The following is a 22,722-nucleotide window of genomic DNA, read 5'->3' as shown; positions in this document are numbered from 1 at the left end:
ACCTCTTATTGTTGACTAACATTACCTTGCTGTGAGGGTCCCTTCCTTAGCCATGTGTTGACTGGTAACTTCTGACGGGGGAGTATTTCTAGGGCCAGGTACAGCAAGTGGACGGTATTGCGAAGACTTGAATGAAGGAGGACGCTCTCCATCCCTGTCCTTGTACCCACCACCACTACGGACGTCTCCGGCCACAGCCACAACCCAGACGACTCCAGGAACCTGTTAAAGGATATAGTGTGTACCTCATGATAAGATAATTTCTTCTAGATTTTGGAATACTTGTTATCTCGTTGTCAAGGCTTAGGGCGGAGACTTGAATAACAGAACACTTTCCTGGATGAGACTCTGTTTAACAGTATCAGAGGAAATAAAGTAGATGGCCTGTGACTTGCTCTTAGTTTAAAGAAATCTTAATCCTGTACTAAATATTGAAATAAAGATGTAGTTGTTGATAACATCGACTCCATTTTCGTGGAGATCAGAGATAAGAAACGCTAGAAAGAATATTAGGTTTAGTTTACAGACTCATCTGCACTTGTGAAAGACTTAATAACCGATCAGCAGAAATTTGTGTTCAACTCGATTCAGCTAGTGGAACTTTTTAACAAAACGATTTCGAAGTGGGTTCAATATATATACATATATATATATATATATATATATATATATATATATATATATATATATATATATATATATTATCCCTGGGGATAGGGGAGAAAGAATACTTCCCACGTATTCCCTGCGTGTCGTAGAAGGCGACTAAAAGGGGAGGGAGCGGGGGGCTGGAAATCCTCCCCTCTCGTTTTTTTTTTTTTTTTTTTTAATTTTCCAAAAGAAGGAACAGAGAATTGGGCCAGGTGAGGGTATTCCCTCAAGGCCCAGTCCTCTGTTCTTAACGCTACCTCGCTAATGCGGGAAATGGCGAATAGTTTGAAAGAAAGAAAAGAAATATATATATATATATATATATATATATATATATATATATATATATATATATATATATATATATATATATATATATATATATATTTTTTTTTTTTTTTTTTTTTTTTTTTTTATACGATTCGCCATTTCCCGCATTTGCGAGGTAGCGTTAAGAACAGAGGACTGGGCCTTAGAGGGAAAATCCTCACCTGGCCCCCTTCTCTGTTCCTTCTTTTGGAAAATTAAAAAAAAAACGAGAGGGGAGGATTTCCAGCCACCCGCTCCCTCCCCTTTTAGTCGCCTTCTACGACACGCAGGGAATACGTGGGAAGTATTCTTTCTCCCCTATCCCCAGGGATAATATATATATATATATATATATATATATATATATATATATATATATATATATATATATATATATATATATATATATATATATATATATATATTCCCCGTGGGAATCATTATCAAAAACAAGATGATGAGTTGATCAGATGATCCAATTTATTTCCAAATTACATAGTCAGAAATTCTTGTCAGATCCCCGTATGTTTATGACGGCGCATCCAGCCAGGTCGGAGGTGAGCCTTAGATGTCTGACAAAAAGGTTCAAAAATCCAACATAACGTTACACAATATCATGCAAAGCTAGATCATGCATATCTACAAGCAAATACTTATAAAGTTAGTACCATAATCATGAGTAAAGTAACAGAAGGACGAACTTACACACATCTTGATTATTTAGACTCGAGGAAACATTTCAAGATAATAATGCACGTGCTGCTCATGAGGGTTTTGTGAAGTTCACAAGGAACATGTAGCATAGATTAACCTGAACAGGAGAGTGTTGTAGTTGGTGCCTGTATAGAGGATGAGGGCGCGGCAGGAGAACCTCACATCGCCCCAGAGCCCCTGGAGGAGGTGATGCTGTGCTGGTTGTCCCTGGGAGAACAGCAATCCCACGTCTACCACCGTGCTCGCCTCCCCTCCACCCGCCAGTCGTCTGAGGCAACAACTTGGCTTTCATCTAGAACTATAAACGTACAGAAGGGATCACATATACTCTGTGAACATCACATTGTACGATCTAAGAACGTTCTGCACGTAGGTGTACAACTGCGTGAACCTTTTCAAGTGTCCTTGTGAATTATGTCGTTATGGTAATTGTCAGTTTCTTGTTTTACGTGGATGAACGAAAGTTCTGCCAGTCATAAGCCACCTGTTTATTGTAATTGCCATCTTTATATCGCTGTTAAGTCATGTAAATAATTGTGATTTATTGTATTCAAAGGATTACGAAACTGTTGGGGAGGAACACAGACAGACTGACAGACAGTAGAGCGTGCGTGCGTGTGCACACACACACACACACACACACACACACACACACACACACACACACACACACACATGTACACAGATACAAACACAGATGAGGCCTCTCATTAACGCACAAAGGAAAAGGAATAGATGAATAGGGTATTATGAAATATTGAAACAGATTCATTTATTGATATCCACTGCTTTTTCTTAATACATACATGAATCAATGCAGAAATGTCTACATATATTTTCTTTTTTGCACGTTTGCACATTCGAGAGGGTGGATGTGGATGCATCTTACGCACGCGCGCGCGCGTGTGTGTTTGTGTGTGTGTGTGTGTGTGTGTGTGTCTGTGTGTCTGTGTGTGTGTGTCTGTGTGTGTCTGTGTGTGTGTGTCTGTGTGTGTCTCTGTGTGTGTGTGTGTGTGTGTGTGTGTACTATGCGTGGGTTGGCCGAAATGAAACTAATTTTCTCAAATTGTGCACTACAGGGAGGGAGTTCCACATTTGTAAGACCCATTTCTTGGTGGTACCCAGTATAAATAACTGTGTCTGTCTATCTGTCTGGGTTGATATTCACTTCTGAATAATCTTCATTCATATTTACGGAGATATTCGCCAGGTGAAGTGAGGTGCTGGACGCAACAATTACCCTAAAAAGAGTGTGCTGTAAAGTCCATCATTTGTCATTATCGCGAGAAGCATTTATCGTATGATGTGTGGAGTGCCTCGCCAGGCACACTTTGTATCAAGTTCTGGCTGTACGCCTTGTTAGCTCACGACATAGTTAGCTCACTATATAGTTAGCTCACTCCAGAGTTAGCTCACTACATCACTGGCTGTTTCAGGAGCGCGTCGATACTTCTGAAAGACAAGAGACTCAAACTTGCTAAGACTTCCATGATTATAGAGATCATATTATATAGAGATTATACTATGTGCAGCTCCTTAATGATACGATTATATCATAATGATTTGGAATAATGTCTTCTTTTTTTGTGTGTGTTTGCTTTCCTACAGCTAGCATTTATTATGATCTTCACATTGAGGACGATGCTACACCAACTTTTAGTTCATGTTTCCATCTCAGACAACCATTATATAGTATGTTAATTGATTCATACTGAGGAAATAACATAAAGTGGACGATTGAATTACATGATTCAGCTTTTCCCAACATCCGTATTGATTACTGCTTCACCAAGAGATTCATAATTTATAACCTTCTACCAATAATGATGTGACACTCGATGAATGTAAGTAAGAGGTTCCTTGAGCTGCTGGGCAAGTGGTGCGAGGCAGTAAAGCCTCTCATACACCAGTGGTCAGGGAAGATCTTGTATTATGGTATCGCACTCAGCCATCACTTGGTGTGTGTGTGTGTGTGTGTGTGTGTGTGTGTGTGTGTGTGTGTGTGTGTGTGTCTTCGATCGTTCAGAGCAGAGATTCCGTTCGGTATATTTATTGGCTAGAAGACCTCCTCCTGCTTGCACCTCGCTTTACGTAAAGTAGGGAAACATAAAGATTGAAGCCAGCAGATTCGACAAAATCGTTTCCTTGCAATTGTTGTTTTGACAACCACGCAAATCCCTGCCCACAGCAGTGTCCCAAGACACCCTTTTTAGTCTCTGGCCGGAAATCTTGGTCAGAGACCAAGCAAGAACCTCAGTGCCCTGATATCGAAGGTTTGAAGTACTTAGGACTCGGGACGAAGATTACGACCTTGTGCAAGCAGATGGCGCTAAGGGAATAGATCGATAGCCTCTCTCAAGCAGCTGTAGTCTAATAGCTGTCCCTCGCCAGTTGAGGACCATAGAGCTATACGTCATTCCAATTTAAGACCCACACTCGAAATGTAACTCATATGTACTGGTTATACAAAAACCCCTTGAAAGAGTCGTATGATAAACTCTCATTAATTATTGCCGGTACTTTGTAATAATCCAACATACCTGTGGTGTCTTGCCAAGTCTGGGGTTAAAGGTAATGTTTTACATCCCTTTACCTACGTTCCTTATCCACTGAACGTCACCACTTTCTTCTGACAAATATTATAGTCAGGGTCAATAGATACAGGCACCTGCAACCTTTCATTCAAGGGTTTAATCTCTTTTTTCTTTATAAGAACCTAGTCCTTGTCGTCTGTGGCTATAGTCTAGGAAACGGTATCAAAGTCTCTTGGCAGCAGATGTAAGTGATTCAGAATGCACTTCCAAAACCTCAGGCCAGTATCTAGTGTTTCGGAGGCAGCCAAAATAAAAGCCTCGTGCCGGCAGTTGTATGTAAGGTTCAGTCCTCACTCTCCACTCGCAGTAGCTCTAGTATAGGAAGCAATAGCTCAGTCTTTTAAGACTAGCTGTGTTTTAGGGCTCGACCCTACCTACAATAAGTATATTCTCATTAATTGAGGCTCACAGAACGGCCCCAGAACGGGTTCATCGAAATATGGTGAAAATCACTTCATTCATGTTTAATCAAACTTTTCCGTGCTAACGTTTAAGCATTGTTACAACGCTGCTGTCATTTCCTCACCTGAGAATCCGAGAGAACACTGAGGTGTTGTCTGCTGTGGTGGCCAGCACGAGATGACATCCGGTCAGGTGTTGCTCCACCACCTGGCTCACCACAACGGCCACCTGGTTCATAAAGCTGTCTACCAGGTCTGACATCTGGTCCACGGGGTCGTCTACCAGGCCAGCCGACTGGTCCATAGGGTCGCCTACCAGACCTGCCACTTGGTCCACATGGCTGTCTACTAGGTTCACTACTTGGTCCATAGGGCCGTTTACCCGGGCTTCTACCTGGTCTATTGGATCGTTTACCAGATTTGCCACCTGGTCCATGGGGCCGTCTACCAGGCCTGCCACCTGATGCATAGGGCCGTCTAGCAGGCCTGCCACCTGGTCCTCACTACCACACACACCTATAACCACTATGAACACCAGGATCCACAGGACATGTAAGCTTGGTCGTGGAGGCATCTTTGTCTCTGGAAAATAATCATCGTTACCAACTTGGGACCAGTGTTCAAAGAATGTAACTGAGGAGTATCCCCTGAACAATAGAGCAACGAACATGACCTGCAGGATATTAGAGGAAATACACTGAGCGTATATAGGAGTATCTGAATGGCACAAGTTACGTAAGGAGAAAACAACATGGAGTCAGAGGGGTAAAGAAAAAAAAGACAATTGATGGGTGGACAGTATGTGTCATTCTATATTGTCTCACGCAGAAAACATGTTCATGAAGGTCGACATGCAAGATAGGGTCAAAGGAGGTTGCTTGAACGGGATGAAAGGCACCTGCTGGGAGGGAACAGAGAACGATTAAGGCATTTTCTAAACCTGTGCGACAGTGACGAGTGGGGTCCCTCAGGATTCATTCCTGGGAACATTACTCTTTCTAATCTTAATAAATCATTTGCGAAACGAGTTGGAATCATACCTGAATAAGTTTGCTGATGATGCCAGAATTATGAAAGAATTAAGATGCAATAGAAACTGCGAGATATTGCAAAGAGACTTAGACAAGATGGAAGATGGAATAGTGATGATACAAATGGCTAATGAAAGTTAGCTCTGGGAAATCAAACTCCACGACGATAAGAAGAGACTGACACAGAACTGACGGTGGTCATCATATCAGGAGAAATATATTGCAAGAGTTGACATCATGCCATACTTGTCACCATAACATCGCATGAGAAAGAGCGTGTACGATGTGCATTATATTATTGTCATTGTTAACAATGATTTTAGGCACATGGTGGGTATGCTTAGAAAAATATGTAAACGACGTACATTCGCCCAAAATACTTCAACATTTTGGCCTTCTCGGTTCAGGAGCCAAAAGAAACTGCTGCAAGGGGTCTAAAGCAGTGCACATAGATTGGTACCATACCCAGGAGGAATGGGTTTGGTTAGAGAAGAGGAAAGCAGTCATTCTTCCCATATTAGAAGAAAGAATACTAAGGGGATGCTTGATAACTACACGTAAGCTCCTGAGGCCACTATCAATATTGATGATATGATAATCAGCTACTATGAATTATGACAATATCTGTCTAAATGATCATGATGATTTGTGCCGGTAACCCCGGCAAAATTTATTGTGCACCCGATGCTCTTCCTGTAGGCGGTGGCGCAAAAGGATTACAGGGGTCACAAAGGGCCTTAGTCAGGCCCTAGTGATGGTGGACATTACATAGGTTGTTTTAATTCATAATAGGCATTTCAATACATACATTACATAGTTCCATATGCTAAGTTTTACAGACTAGATGCAAAATGTGGATACAGACTTAAAATTTCAGGTATCTTGTTATCAAAAATAAGGTGTTGTGACATTTCTTGCAAGGTTTGTTTAGATATATCTCTAAAAGACTATATTTCAAATTCTGGGACATAGTGTTCTAGTTTGTGTCCAAATCTTTGACCACAAACTTTACAATTCACATGGTGTACATTTCCAGTTAGGCCAAAGTGCCAATAGTACATATAGCCTAGCAGTTATAACATCATGTAATCTGCCGATCTTGTTACTTTCTCCGTTTGCATGTTTTACTTTACATATTTCTTTGTGATGGAAAATGTTTCTACTTGTGCTTATCTGAATTCGTCTTCGCGCTTCAAAGAGGGAATCTATAAAATTTTAATTTGAATCCCTTGAGCAATAATGGCTGAGTATTTGTGTCTGGCTTCAGAGATTAACAAGCTACTTTCTGATCTGAGGGTGTTAAGGGCAGGTAGTAAAGATAAAGAATCAGAGATAAGTAAACTGTCTGTAGCAGTGATTTCTACCTGCTCAAAGAGTGATAAGTATAGCGAACAATTCAGTCCGCAGAGTAGATGCCCAGCTGTTTATACCATTTCTATCTTATCTTTTGCCATTGGGCTGGATCACAATAGCAACACTGCCTGCCCTCCTGGTGGCAGAGTCGCGAGAACCGTCCGTATAATATGCACTGGGCTACGTTTGTGTCAGTCTGTATCACCGCGGTTGGTCGCGTGTTGTCGCCACCACTTCACTGTCCACACTGTCCTCCGGCCTCCCTCCTCCCTACTCTTATATGGCTCCGTCCACGTCTAGCGCAGCTCCAGTGCTGCCCCGTCTCTAGGTGGCCCATTTCCTCATCCTTGCTGTATAAGACTAATCCAATGATTATTGTGCTATAACGAGGAAGTATTCTCTTGCAACATAACCGAAAGAATTCAGGAAAGGGAGTTGAAGATTCATTGAAAGCTAGCAAGAAAAAAAACACGTCGGAATGTAAAACACAAATGAATTAAGGTAACTTGAAAGAGATTGGAGGAATTACTTGAGTGGAAGAATTAAGTATAGGAAGATTGGCTGTCAATATAGAAATGTACCGGGAGCTCTATCAACGGTTGGCAGATCCCCGGAGTATTAACAAGGTAAAGTGTATGTGGAAATCACTCAGGAGGTGACGGGTCGTCTTACTGTAACCCGAATACACTGGATTTCATGACAGCCTTCCTCTCACCAACACTGAATGACACTGTTCAAGTAGTTGCATTCCTTTGACGAGTTAGATGTAAAGGAACAGCAGCCTTCTGTTGGCTTCTGGGTTCCTAAAACAACTCTTCACATTCTACTAACTGTTGAAGTTGATGGCTAAGTAGAAAAGGGAGAAGGTGTTTGGAAAATGCCAATTTTTGGAAAGCTTCATATATAGTCTTCAGCGTGGCCTTGGGCCAAGAACAGAGAGGCATGATAGACAGCATCTATGTTGGAGCAACGGGTTCGTCATGCACTTACTGGTGACTGTATGTGTTAACTGCATTTCTCTCTGCCTCCTCAGCCACGATCCATGTTACGCTGACTTAATGTGATACGAGGAACAGGTTTGGAAACCTACAATATCATATGATTCGAACGAACGACTATTGATAGATTAATGGCATACGGAAGATGAAATCATCATACGCACTTACTAAGTATGATTTCTTTTAGCACAGTCTGTTCATGAATGTGAGAATACTCACACATACTCAGCCTGGTCCGTGAGAGCCATGAAGCATCGTCCGCTGATTCTAATGACAACAGTGAGAGTGTGAGGCAAGAGGACAGTAGTAAGGGATCCCACGAGGTTACTTATTAGAAGAGAAATGTAAGTGATCTAAGTTACTTTACCGCTTTTATCATCAACCGTTGGTTTCATAGGTGGACTTAGATGACAGTAACGCTAAGCAGAATACACATGGAAAACCATGTATCGAATTAGCAATTCGGCAAAGAAGGAATTGACTGTCGTAATGCATCAAGGAAACAGGACGCAAATTATCATCACACATCCGAAGCACCCTCTAACCAGGCGCTCCTGCAGATCCAAGACTGTGTTTCACTCAGTAGCTAGGATGCAATGGACTACTCTAAAGCGAGTCCTTGAACGACCATCTGACGAAGATGAGCCTCAGCAAATAGCTAATAGAGATTCACTGATATTTGTACAATGCTTGTGTTAATACTATACGTATAGTAAGATGATGAGTACGTATGATGCTCTTAACATCCTTAAACCATTGACCAACGAACAGTAGTTAGAATTATGTATGATATACATATCACCCTTGAAGTGAGCCTTAACAATTCTCTGTACTCCATTTGCTCTACTAAGTTAACGGTGGCAGGAATAATCATCAAAGGTTGGTTACTGACTTACTGGGTCTTGCATGATGACCAGGTCTATTAAGCAAGAATCTAATCAGACTTCGTGAATATTAATGATCATACTGAGTAGAATGTTTCCCTGTGGTCTTTCATTGGTGCTGGAATCAATACTGACGTAATTACAAATATCAGTTCCTTCAAAAAGCAAATTAAAGACAAGTTTTCGCCTACTCACTAGGGCACTTTACCTTGCCATTTCTGAATTTCTAGAATTTACATTCAAACCTAATATCTAGTTACTTTAAAAGTGTCTCGAGGATCTAGGGGTTACCATGCGAACGGATCTAAAAATTCGTCTTTCCTCATAACTGATCAAAGTTATCAGTTCTTGACTGATATATGATACCTGAGTCACGAGGAGATCGTGTGCTTTTATTGCTCACGTAGATGAAAAGTAAATGATAGGGAGTCTCTTTGTTATTGGTATGTATCAGCTGGCAAAAGGATCGACTATATAACACACATGAGAGATGAACTCTCCTGAACATTAGGTTATAATTTCTCTTTTCAGAAATATGTTGTATCCAGGTATTTGAAAGTATAATTTCCAAGACACATACTATATATTGATAACTTAACATTAACTTAAAGAAATCACATAACTCAATCGTTCTGAAGATGTCAACGTCATCATGAAATAGTAATGTCACATGAGTGTCACCACAACACTGCATGATTCTTATTACGTATCGAAAACAGCAATAGTGGTCCAGGTCTTCCTCAAGTTGGTAAGGCATGGTGGCACGAGACTAAGGCGAGATTCTCCTGTAGCAAGATTGTAGGGGTGTTAAGATCTAGGTGGCTAGTGAGAAAAGCTGTCTTCCAGCAGGCGCGACTGCTGACGGTGGAGAAGAACAGGGCAGCAGTGAGCCAGGTTCTCCCCCAGCAAGCTGAAGAAGGCAATGATGTAGCCCAGCAGCAGCAGGTAAAATGCTCCCTGTAGATGATCCAGTCCCAGTACCACTTGATGCCCCTCATCCTGTACACGATATATATATATATATATATATATATATATATATATATATATATATATATATATATATATATATATATATATATATATATATATATATATATATATATATCACTGATTAGTTGTATATATAAATCAGGAATAAGACAGAACAGATGAGTTGAAAATGCGAGCACCTAATATTACGTTGAAGCACAAAGTAGATTTTCTTTAGAAAAAAAAAAGAAAATTCGTTGCATCTTGATGCAATCATAATCCTGTTAATGATATCCGATTAATGGTTGACAATATCTTGTGAAATGCATCCATTGCATGTCGAGAGGCAACCATCGTATTTTCTCACTCAGCACAAGAGTTGAAGCTCTCACCTCAGAGGAGACTGTCTTGCTCGCTCTACCTCCCTTGGTACTGACAACTCTCTCTCTCAGGACGTCATCCAGCCAGTACGTGATCAGTCCCGCCTCCATCATTCGTTGCTTCATCGCACTGATCTGGTCAATGAATGGCGCGCCTCGTCTGGAAAATATTTTGTGAAGAGAAACTATATACTTTCTTTATGTAAGCTGAGATGGCATGGGCAGCTGAAGCCCTAATCAAGGCCATCCCATTAACGCTATATATACATATATATTATATTTATCTATTATACTTTGTCGTTGTCTCCCGCGTCAGCGAGGTAACGCAAGGAAAGAGACGAAAGAATGGCCCAACCCACCCACATACACATGTATATGCATACACGGCCACACACGCACATATACATATCTATACATTTCAACGTTATATACATACACAGACATAAACATGTATACACTTGTACATAACTCACACTTGATGCCTTCACTCATTCCCGTCGCCACCCCGCCAAACATGAAATGACAACCCCTCCCCCGCATGCGCGAGGTAGCGCTAGGAAAAGACAACAAAGGCCACATTCGTTTACGCTCAGTCTCTAGCTGTCATACATAATGCACCGAAACCACAGCTCCCTTTCCACATCCAGGACCCACAAAACTTTCCATGGTTTACCCCACACGCTTCACATGCCTTGGTTCAATCCATTAACAGCACATCCACCCCGGTATACCACATCGTCCCAATTCACTCTATTCCTTGCACGCCTTTCACCCTCCTGCATGTTCAGGCCCCGATAACTCAAAATCTTTTTCACTCCATCCTTCCATCTCCAATTTGATCTCCCACTTCTCGGTCGCTCCACCTCTGACACATGTATCCTCTTTGTTAATCTGTCCTCACTCATTCTCCCCATGTGACCAAACCATTTCAATACACCCTCTTCTGCTCTCTCAATAACACTCTTTTTATTACCACACATCTCTCTTACCCTTTCATTACTTACTCGATCAAACCACTTCACACCACATATTGTCCTCAAACATCTCATTTCCAGCACATCCACCCTCGTCCGCACAACCCTATCTATAGCTCACGCTTCGCAACCATATAACATTGTCGGATCCACTATTCCTTCAAACATACCCATTTTTGCTTTCCGAGATAATGTTCTCGCCTTCCACACATTCTTTAGTGCTCCCAGAACTTTCGCCCCCTCACCCACCCTGTGACTCACTTCCTCCTCTCACCCACTGAACAAAACATTACCACCCTGTCGCTGAAATGGTAGCTACCATTCCATTTTACCAACATTTAACTGGAATTCGTACATGCAGTCACTGATGAAGGTATTTTCTTGGCTCCTTCCTCTATCAAAATTTAAACGTCATGTGATTTATGACTAGACAAGATAAGAATGTTATCTTCAGCATTAAACAAACTCTGGGTTTACTTACCAATAATCAACGATCAGTCTCATGTTACTAACAATTCTTTCATGAAAGTATTGACTGGAAGCATATAGTCATAACTCCATGATTGGAGATTTTATAGTGAGTAGTTATGTTGTAGGTTTCTTAGAGAGGAAAGGAAACATCAGTATAATCTTACAGTGTCGGTTTTAAACTGAAGCAAAAATATGCTTACCTAACACCCCAAGCATTGCCTACAACATTGGAATATTCGTTTGAGCCCAGATGGAGAGGAATGTTGCTGTATCTGTCGTCATATTCAACTTTGACTAGAAAATTCTTCTCTTGAAAGATGTATGAGAAGCCTCCAGCAAGCACCCGTTCCATCCCGCTTTCTTCGTCAATCACCTAAAACCAGAATCTTACATCATTACGCCAGATCGACACAAAATGAGATTTTGTAAGCTAAGGAGCATTACAAATATGTCATCGCACGAGTTTGGTAAATGAATATAGTCATATAAGCCGAACCTTTGGGCAGCTATGTTATTCTAAGTGGTTTGTGAACAAGGCCTACCGGAAAGTTAGGAATACGTCTTATACATCTAATAACAAAAATGTGGAAAATCATGACAGGTCTAAATGTTTGATATTGCCCTGTTCTTCTAACCTAGCTAATATAAGACGGTACTGTTAAAAAACAGTGCCTTGAATGTTTCCTCCCAGTACAACAACACTGTCAGTAAGACCTTAATCAAAAGCAAGCCGAGTATCAGAAAATTGGGAGTGTTTACGCCTTCAAATGTACGGCATGTAAAGATGGATACATTGGCCAGACAGGTAGAACAGTAACTGGGAGATGGTTATAGCAGAATCATTCAGTATGCAGAGGCAACCACAGTAAATGCAAATACAAGAAAACGATCACACTGGACATTAACAACCCAGTCACATTGTACCACTCACCTGATTACGTATCCAGTAACGTCAATGAATCTGTCCTAAATTGCTAGTACTAAGAATTCTCATTTGTCCCCAGGTGACTTTAAAAGCACAACCTATTATCAACCAAATGATTATGAAAGAATTATCAAGAAAGAATATGATAAGAAAAGCAGTTTGAACACACGTCTCGGCACCCAGGCTATCCTCAACCACAAAGCCCACATTAGCCCAGCCCCACTTTCCCTCAAACGGTCTGGCCAGTGTATACATCATTATGGCTGTGACAGGATGGAGTCTGTGTGTTGATGTTGGGATTCAAAAGTTTCATGAACCGTTTGCATCTGATGTGGCGGATTATCTCTGTGTGAGATAGAGTGCAGCATGGATTGAAAAGTACATGCTAAATAAGATTATCTGAACTCCTACCGAATTAAGAATTCACCGTCATGAGAAATCTTATCATAATAGAACAAATTAAGAATTTAACTTCATGAGGAGTCTTATTATAATGGAACAATGTTGTGGCGGTCTATCTACATACCTACGTAACTCTCTATGTGACCGAAATCTATGATTGTAACACGGTAATACAGATTTCCTTCAGACTCGGTAGAAATACAGAGTATGACGAAAGAGCACGTTACGAACACTTTTCAGATGCGGTGCTTTCCAAGAAAATGGAAACATATTTTAGGCTATATATGATAGACTGTCTGGCACATGTCAGTACAGCTAACCGTGGTGGTCTGTATCGGCTATGAAGACCAGACAGGCCACTATTGCGGTCCCTCAGAACGAACACCCGAACCGAGGAAGATGACAGACCCTCTTTGTCATCCTCTTATTCGGACATTTGTGGAGATACGCGTTCTAGACCTTACAAAATGATAGTATACCTTAAGCCGTGCTTCTTTAAACGAAGATACGCGTTCTAGACCTTACAAAATGATAGTATACCTTAAGCCGTGCTTCTTTAAACGACAACATCTATATTTTGCAGATGACAGTGGGAACACTTCATTACTATCATGGTCATACATCAGTTTAACCACAGGAAATTCCCTCAGTAACAATCATTGTGTACCCCAATTTACTGAACAAATTGTTTAGACGCGTAGCTTCTGAATCTCGAATGTAATCTATGCCAGAATTAGAATAGATAGACTATCTAACCTACTTTCTGCAAAAGCTTAATGCAATCTTGATGTATAACTTTCTGAAAATTTGTATATTCTATTTACCTGCATCTTTTTGTTTATTTCTTGAATAACAGGATCAGTGCTCTGGTTAAAGTAGAGAAAATTCGCTCCTGTGAAGTTCTTACAACCCCAAGACCAGCCATCTCGACCAAGAAGATCTTCGAAGGAGTTGATGGGTAGAAAGTTGTTCTGGATTGCAAGGTGTGCAATGAGGGAGGAGCGATAGGCTGTTCCGATGACCATACATGACAGGAACCAAAACCCCACCAGTATCTGCAGAATACAAACAAAATCTCTAAGAGATACTATATAGATTTTGGTAGCCTATTACAGTGCACGTTATTTTCGAAGGTACTTGTAACTGAATAGTTACTGAGGAAAGACTGATCAACATTTTGAAAAAAAAAAAAATCTAGATGTTCATTTGGTTCATTTGGACCACATGAGTTCGAATGCTGGGCGCAACTATCAGCCCATTCCAAACCCAGGTGTTCATCCTCCCTTGGGGCTGCTCAGTTAATTGGCATTCAGCTTAGGCTGAGTTTTATCCAGGTCTTTCCCAAGTCCTCATACAAATCTTCCGCATTTTGTCCTTATTTTTCACCCAGTTCTTCCTTTGGTTCTTCCCCATTAGGCCTTTAATAAGCAAGTCGACATTCTAATGTGACAGTTACAAGTGTAGCTAGTTACATGAAAATCGACCAGCCTGCAAAATAAGTCAAGAACATATGCTTTTATCCCAGTCCAGACTTCTTTATTCAAAAGCAGAAATGCATGGTGTCTGAAACATTGAATTCCTCATTACTTGCAAAGCGCATCATTTGATAGTTCATCGTTAACCATATATTGATATGCTTGAATTCCACCTAAGGTATTCTATCTAATGATCTTATTCAACAGTAACAGAGGGTAACAGTATTGGAAATTACACAGCAACAGATAAAGGCTGACAATATTCTTACCCGGCCAGAGACATTAGCAGGAGGGTGTGTGGGCGGGTCTTCCAGCAACACTCCCCAGCTGTATAAGATGGTGGAGAAAAGCCTCGGGTTACGCTCACCCAGCAACGAAGACCAAGCCTTCTGTAGCAACCACAACACGACACCAAAGGCAAATGTACATGCAGCAACCAACACCCAGAGTTCTCCTGGAAAGAAATGATCAGTGAGTGTCGTGTGAAATGTAAGTCTCCTGACATTCATAAATCGCCCAATTCTTTCGGTACATAAGGGGATATAGCGGTCATATCCATGTATATCCTGTTTGAAAAAAAGAATAACTCCAGATGTATTTCTAGCGTTGAAAATAAATCTATTACAGATCCGACTTACGATGGTTCGACTTACGATTTTCCGACTTGACGATGGTGTGATAGCGATACGCATTCAGTAGGATCCATACATCTAATTTTGGAATTTGATCTTTTCCCGGGTAAGCGATATGTGGTATGATGCTCTCTCGTGATGATGCGCAGCGGCAGCGAGCCGCGGCTTCCAGTCAGGCCGCGCGATCACGAGAATATACAACCGTAACTCTACAGTGTACTGTGTTGCCAGCGTTTTTTTGGATATAGTGTTTTGTGCTTTTGCGTCACAATCACTCTCGAGATTAAGCTAAAGATAACTGCTCAGCATGAAGGCGACAAACCAGTAATGGCCATCGCACGTGTGTTAGGACTTTCGCAATCGACGATATCCACCATCGTAAAGGATAAGAAGCGAATCAGTGATGCAGTGAACTCTTCAGCATTGGTTACGTCCACTGTCATCGTGAAGAAAAGAGGTGGGCCGATTGATGATGTGAAAAAATTACTCAGATGAAAGACCAGATACAGGAGCGCATGCCGCGTATCCTACTTACGATCGAGGCAAAGGCAAGAAGTCTTTTCGATACGCCAAAACGGTATGCCGATAATCCTACTTATATGTAAATGTTTACAGCAAGTCTTGGCTGGTTCCAACGCTTCAAAAGACGTCATGATTCTAATAATGTAAAGGTGAGGAGTGAGGCAGCAAGTGCCGATGTTGAAGGTGCCTAAGCTTTTAAGGAAGCGCTGCATGTTATGATTGTGGATGAGAAATGTTAGCGCGCTTAGAAAGTTTAAAGTAGACAATGCTAAGTTATGATGTTCAGTAGGTTAGATGTACAGTTTTCAATGTATTTGCGACTTACGATAATTTCAACTTAGGATGGGTTTATTGGAACGTAACCCCATCGTAAGTCGGGGAGCACCTGTATTTCACAAGTAGGAATTTTTACTTTTCGGTTCAATCTTTTTACCTCTACATAATACATTAAAATGTTACAGTGGCAGTAACACTAACCATCTCTCGCTGACCACAACACTAAAACTTCATTCATCCCATGTATTCCAACCCTCTCTTAAGAAAAACACAAGTGTTTCTGAAGCATAGAACATGAAAAGATGACAATCCTTATCATTTTTCCCAAAAATACGAAAAGTTTTATCATATCAACGCTTTTTTCTAACCAGTAGCTTTCCTTATTTTTCAAGGTTTGTCCTACTTTTTCAAGATACATTTCTGATTAGGAAAAGTGATAAAGATAGCAGCTAATATGCCCATTATCATCCCCCAAAATTAGCAACAAACAATATCTGGGAATTCTTTATTCCTTTCTCAGATAACAAACAACTCTGCGTCTCTAATATTGATAGCGACCAATATTGTAAACCATTATGGTATTAGAGTAGACTAACCTGCGAATGGTCTTACAAGAGCCGTGTGTCGTGGCAGACGACCAGGCTTTAGCGACAAAATAACCAGCGGATCATGAGAGTATACCCTGGTGAAGGATATGACCTCCGTCCTTGATGCTGTTTGCATCACGTCGAGGGTAAGGTCCGCCTGCTGGTGCTGGAGAATCCCAATGATGCCTGTCCAGTTCCCGCTGGCCAGTGGTACACCCCACTCGCCATCTGATGGTTCCCAGATCTCGTACCTGAGATCCAATAGTATCAGTAGCATCCTATACTTGCCAATATAACAAAGCAGCAAAACACGAAAACAAAGCATTTGGAACAGTCACCATCTGACGACCACATACATTCAACACCTGCACGATGAAACAAAGCTACTTCCATTTCAATATCACCTCAGCATCCTCGGGACTCATGTTTTTTTGCAACATCACTAGATCCTTTCTTGTCCAAACCACTCCATTTGCAACTATCATTTACAAACCACCCAGTAGGAAAGAAAAGGATGACCCCTGCCTCACACTCGGAAAAAAAAATACTGACAGATTTCCATCTCCCGCCAAAGTTAACGATTGCAAAGCATAGACATACCACAATGGCTGAACAACCAATAAAGAACACCACGCTCCTAACCCAATCATTAACACCATCCCAACAGACATACAACCATCAGAAACTATAAACCCCAAACATGCACGAGTCATTCATTACCGTCTATACCCTCACCACACATACCTCCAACATGACAACTATGTATCATCATAACGTGATCTTTCTTGTGCTTAGAATGCAACTCGCACAACGAAGACACCGAAAACTTGCCGCTCAATTTCCCTACACTCACCCAATAGACATGATAAATCATCACGCCTCATGACATGTGGCCGACCTCTTGAGTGCTGCGGAAACTCGACAGAAGGGGCTTATTGATACCTCAGTACAGTGATCATGATATTTAGCATGATTATACAAGGTATTTGATTCTTGTCCTGTTCTTATACTATATTTGTGTTGCATAAGTTTAGTAGAAAGATCCTTACCAGTCTGCCCAACATAAAACTTATCACAATTTTTACATGGTATTCTATAAACACATCCTGCTGAACTTTCTAGTGAGTTCCTGATTAAGATATTCTGTATAGTATTATTGTTGTTCAAGGCAACATATACATTAAAGGATTTAAGCAACATGGGAAGTAACGTAAGATTATTACTAAAAGGGAGAACTAAGGGGTTCTTGGTGCCAAGGGGAGGTTTGGGTTTAACTCTATAAAATCATTTCTTAACCAACTTAAGGGATTTATCAGTGAAAGAGCTAGGATACACTAGCTTGTAATGTACTTTAGCTGAGAATGTATCTTCACAAACTCATCAATAACTCTGGTCTGAGTATACTTAATGCCCTAAGGCACTGAGTGGAGTGATGATAACATAATTCTGTCGTAGAAGGTGACTAAAAGGGACGGGGCGGAAGGCTGGAAATCCTACCCTTCTGTTATAATTTTCCAAAAGAAGAAACAGAGAAGGGGACCAAATGAGGATTTTTCCCTTTAAGGCTCATTCGTTTGTTCTTGACGCTACCTCGCTGATGCGGAAAAATGGCAAACATGTATAATAGAGAGAGAGAGAGAGAGAGAGAGAGAGAGAGAGAGAGAGAGAGAGAGAGAGAGAGAGAGAGAGAGAGAGAGAGAGAGAGAGAGAGAGAGTAAAAAGATATGTTAATGTACAGACAGATACTGAAGAGAGAAAGGGGTATGAGTGATGAAACAAGACAGTCGAGGCAACTTCACATACGTGAGGTTAAGCTGAGCAGCGATGACATCCATCATGCGGGTGTTAAGTGCGTCTTGTGGCGATAAGGGGCCGTCAGGGTCCTCGTTGTTCTTCCCATAGGCGATGTATGGGAAGTATGCTAGCGTTACTATCTTGAGAGCGTACCCCATGAAGTTCTCAAGTCTCTCTGGAGTGTACGGCGAAAAGATGCGAAAAAAAAGAAGACAACTTACTACGAAAAAACCTTATGGGATTATTTTGTTAGACAATAATGGTATAGCAGATATGAAACATGTAGTGCTTGGCTGAAATTCTCTGAAAGATAACGCTTGTTATCACCCGATCAGCTACAGTACCAAGTATTTGCTAACATTCTACTGCACGATGGCCCAGCTAACAGCTGGAAAAAAAAATGTGCTAAGAGGATAGACGGATGTAGACTGGTACCCAGATCTTTTTGCCTCTCTCTACTTTCTCCAACAGGTCGTGCCCCATCAATCCAGTCCCTCATGCCCACCAATCCAGCCATGTTCACCCATCACAATCTATCTTAGGCCCACCATTCCCAGCCATGTTGAAGAGATCTGGCGCCCACACGCGTACAGTTACAAAAAAAATGCAGAATAGACTGGAAGTGATGCAGATATATTGTGTCATCGTAAGTAAGAAAACTCAGCAGGGTACCAGCTCACGGCACTGGTAACGACTGATAAGTCTTGTCAGCCAGTTAAATGGCTGCGTACAATATAAAACATTTATTTCATACTCAACCCCTGGAATACATGACCTGCTCTTGCATCAAGATTACCATCTTAAGTTCACCGAGGATGATTCTTGAGGAGGGCAGACACACAGGCTTACATCGAGTTTTTCCAAAACTTGGTGAAATGGAGCATTGTTGGCTCATAGCTGGAGATTCTACCACTTTCGAAGGTCTACGTGATCTTATCTTGGTGCTACAGCAGATGTAGTCCGTCTCAGGTCGGTCTGTACCTCTTGGAGAAGGACCTCGATATCTTGACCAAAGCTGCGTCCCCAAACGACAACTTTACATAACTCGCCAATGTTGGTCGTTCAGCCCCACTGATAAAGGACATTGTGTTCCAGACAAAGCTCCCAATGTTCACTCCCGTTCGTCCATAAGTACTTTTCAGTCGTAACCCGATAATCCTACTGGCTGAGATGGAGGGTCTGTAACCTTTATTTGCTGTAAAAAGTGAGGCCATGTTGTGTTTCAGTGTTCCAAATCAGTCACGAAGGAGAATAATGTGAAGCCCATCATACCCTCATTGTAACGTGTTAAGGTGGATGATAATACTGTGGTTGTGACATGGGTGTTGTTCATGACCAGTATGTTCGCTTTGACTTTGAATGGCAATGTGGCTTTCAGCCAGTCCAGTAAGGACAAGTTGTGTGTTGGGATTTTTCATGACCTCGCGTTTCATACCGATGTAGAAGGACTGTTAGACTAAGGTATGGGAGGCTGGAATACTAATGAAGGTGTGTTGGTGAACGAGATTTGGTGAGATTTGTACCGTACCTTTGTGTCGACTGTAGCTGAGGACCAGTGTGGTATCCAGCTATGTTACTGTGTAGGTGAAAGTCTGCTTGACAATACCTGGTGTTCATTTTCTCTTAGAATATGGTCTACCAGGGAAGGGCTTACCTGTTGTGTCTGAGACAGTTACTTACGTCGTGAGTGTTGCTTTGTATGTGACACGCAGAGTGTTAGCCGAGTCGCCCAGTGTTGTAGATACCCTATGTGTGACGAGATTTGCTGGAGGCGACAACTGAGCTAAACATCCTATATGAAGACTTTGAGTGAATCCATTGTACCGAATCTGTGCTTTCTGCTGTCATTCGAGTAGCGGGCCGTCCGGTTCTAAATCAAGGCTTATTTATCCAAGACATGAGACTCTCCAGTGAGACCTACTCCACCGAGTATGACTACACAATGGTCAAGTGAGGAAACTGGCACTGAATCGTACTCTTTCACTAAGTGTATAACCCATCACACCTTCTGCATTTTTTGTATGTACTGAGTACCACTCACCGTTCACTGTAAATCAGTACTAAAATCACGTTTTCAAGTCGAGTGAATTGCTTTCACAAGTATTTCGCATTAGAAATGGCAGTTCGATATCGTAAATCAAAATATGGTTAGTGTAAGAATTCCTATGGAAGCATAATGTAAGGCGAGATACATGTATATCTCTAGACCAAAGTATATTCCATTAATAAGATCAATCATTCTTTGCTGATGACGTACCAGGGAAGAGGTTGTGTTCCAACGGGACGCGAGAGGACAGGTTCCATTGTTGGACACTGTGGACGCCTATCTCTCCTCTGTTGCAGTACAGACATCGACGGTAGATCTCCACACGAGCACTTCCTTCTAAAGTAGTTATTAAAATTTAGATACGACAAAATAAGTGAAGAATCATCTCAAATGCTGTCTAATTGACAAAGGTGATAATAATCTGTTATTGAATATGTATACATAGCAGAATATATATATTGACTATGAATACTCTTGTCTTTTTTTGCTTTAAGTTTCACCAATTAGTACATCCTAACATGTCCATGAGAATATCTTCACTAGTTAAGGCAACATCCTAAAAATTTTCCTCATGTACGTTGCTCTGAATGGAATGCAGAAAATGGTTTAACACACTGCGTTCCACATTTCTTATTATCAGATATCACAAAGAAGAATCTGTTGACTTTCCCAGTCTCGTACTGGTGTCCCTCTGTGGCAACATGGTAGGTGGAGGTAACTGACCCTCTTGGGCCAGTCCGTCTGTAGGATCATAGTGGGTGGAAGTACATAAGCCAGCTACTGGGCATCGATCCCAAACTGGTAGGGAGGGTGAGGTTCACACATTAAGCCTCACAGCATCGGGACACAGTGGATGTCAGCAGGTATCTATTTGTATCCACCTCTTACTGATGACTGTCATTACCTTGCTGTAAGGTTCCTTTCCTTAGCCATGTGTTGACTGGTAACTTCTGACGGGGGAGTATTTCTAGGACCAGGTACAGCAAGTGGACGGTATTGCGAAGACTTGGATGAAGAAGGACGCTCTCCATCACTGTCCTTGTACCCACCACCACTACGGACGTCTCCGGCCACTGCCACAATTCAGACCACTCCAGGAACCTATTAAAGAATATACTGTAAGACAATGTATTCTAGATGGACGAACTTGAAAATGGTTTAAGAAAAAATAAAACATTTCGAGACAATAATTCATGTATTGCTTTATGTATCTGTAAAACTCACAAAAAACTAGATATATATTAACTTGAACAGGAGAGTGTTGTAGTTGGTGCCTATATAGAGGATGAGGGCGCGGCAGGAGAACCTCACATCGCCCCAGAGCCCCTGGAGGAGGTGATGCTGTGCTGGTTGTCCCTGGGAGAACAGCAATCCCACGTCTACCACCGTGCTCGCCTCCCCGCCACCCGCCAGTCGTCTGAGGCAACAACTTGGCTTTCATCTAGAACTATAAAAGTACTGGACGAATCATATACCTAATGGGAAAGTCAAATATCATTGTTGAAAAATATCCTATATTTGTGTAAACTCGTACCCAAAGTTTTATGTGTCTTAATATGTCCTTATGAAGACTGATAATCGTTTAAATCAGTATTGGATCATTGCCGTGGGCGATACACAAACTTTGGCCTCTTCGTTGCAGAAGTAAGAAAACGCTTCACGAGCATAATGTTCACTCATGATGTACCGATAATCCAGCGAACTCTCTGTTAAACTAGAACAGCCACACACAACAGTTATTCCGGCTTAGTATGAATGCAGACGAAACTGTAGCATGAGTTAGACTCTCAAAATCTTGACTGCAGCTGTATTGTGGTACAGAGCCAACATCATGGATCGCTACTGTAATTAGGGAATAGTCTCACAAAATCTTGTCTTGGATGAGATATGCCTTTATAGAGATGATTTTTCCCATAACCTTTTTCGTACAAATATGTAAACAGTTACAACCTGCTGTCATTTACTAACCTGAGAATATAAGAGAACTCTGAGGTGTTGTCTGTTGTGGTGGCCAGCACCAGCTGACAACTGGTCAAGTGTTGCTCCACCACCTGGCTCACCACAACAGCCACCTGGTTCATGAAGCTGTCAACCAGGCCAGCTACCAGATCCCCATGGCCGTCTACCAGGCTTGCCACCTGCTGTACAAGGCCGTCTACCAAGCTTCCCTCTTGTTCTGCAGGGTCGTCTACCAGGCCTGCCACTTGCTTCTCAGGACCGTCTGCCAAACCTGCCACCAGCTCCACGGGGCCGTTTGATACGTCTACCACTTGATCCTCCACGCCACACACATCCTCTATACCCACCGTGGACACCAGGAGCCACAGGAC

General features: G+C 41.6%; 2 protein-coding genes across 2 annotated transcripts; both read right to left on the bottom strand.

Annotated features, from left to right (window-relative positions):
• Positions 1-5: 5 nt before the first annotated feature.
• LOC139763986 (uncharacterized) lies at positions 6-8,959 on the bottom strand. Its single transcript, XM_071690460.1, has 4 exons — positions 8,948-8,959; positions 4,795-5,342; positions 1,772-1,942; positions 6-222 (listed from the first exon to the last, which is right to left on the bottom strand). The coding sequence occupies exons 1-4, from the start codon at positions 8,957-8,959 to the stop codon at positions 6-8; spliced, it is 948 nt and encodes a 315-aa protein (XP_071546561.1).
• A 740-nt stretch (positions 8,960-9,699) lies between these two features.
• On the bottom strand, positions 9,700-22,722 carry LOC139763985 (glutamate receptor ionotropic, kainate 4-like). The gene is made up of 11 exons (XM_071690459.1): positions 22,361-22,722; positions 21,639-21,809; positions 21,297-21,493; positions 20,603-20,728; positions 18,355-18,520; positions 16,561-16,802; positions 14,804-14,988; positions 13,884-14,114; positions 11,933-12,105; positions 10,300-10,447; positions 9,700-9,934 (listed from the first exon to the last, which is right to left on the bottom strand). The coding sequence occupies exons 1-11, from the start codon at positions 22,471-22,473 to the stop codon at positions 9,758-9,760; spliced, it is 1,929 nt and encodes a 642-aa protein (XP_071546560.1). The 5' UTR covers positions 22,474-22,722; the 3' UTR covers positions 9,700-9,757.

This window comes from Panulirus ornatus, chromosome 48, assembly GCF_036320965.1.
Source record: "Panulirus ornatus isolate Po-2019 chromosome 48, ASM3632096v1, whole genome shotgun sequence".
NCBI lineage: Eukaryota > Metazoa > Arthropoda > Malacostraca > Decapoda > Palinuridae > Panulirus > Panulirus ornatus.
Note: the sequence above shows the minus strand (reverse complement) of the source record. Positions and strands in the feature narration are given on the sequence as shown.

What these genes read in the sequence shown, in the direction of transcription:
- LOC139763986 (XM_071690460.1), bottom strand. An exon ending in GTGTTCTCTCGGATTCTCAG is followed by an intron (nt 1,943 to 4,794) that starts GTGAGGAAATGA and finishes TTGTTGCCTCAG; the next exon opens with ACGACTGGCGGGTGGAGGGG. An exon ending in TACAACACTCTCCTGTTCAG is followed by an intron (nt 223 to 1,771) that starts GTTAATCTATGC and finishes ATCCTTTAACAG; the next exon opens with GTTCCTGGAGTCGTCTGGGT.
- LOC139763985 (XM_071690459.1), bottom strand. Translation starts at nt 22,473, where the DNA reads ATGAACCAGGTGGCTGTTGTGGTGAGCCAGGTGGTGGAGCAACACTTG. An exon ending in GAGTTCTCTTATATTCTCAG is followed by an intron (nt 21,810 to 22,360) that starts GTTAGTAAATGA and finishes TTGTTGCCTCAG; the next exon opens with ACGACTGGCGGGTGGCGGGG. An exon ending in GCTGCTCAGCTTAACCTCAC is followed by an intron (nt 16,803 to 18,354) that starts GTATGTGAAGTT and finishes ATTGGATCTCAG; the next exon opens with GTACGAGATCTGGGAACCAT.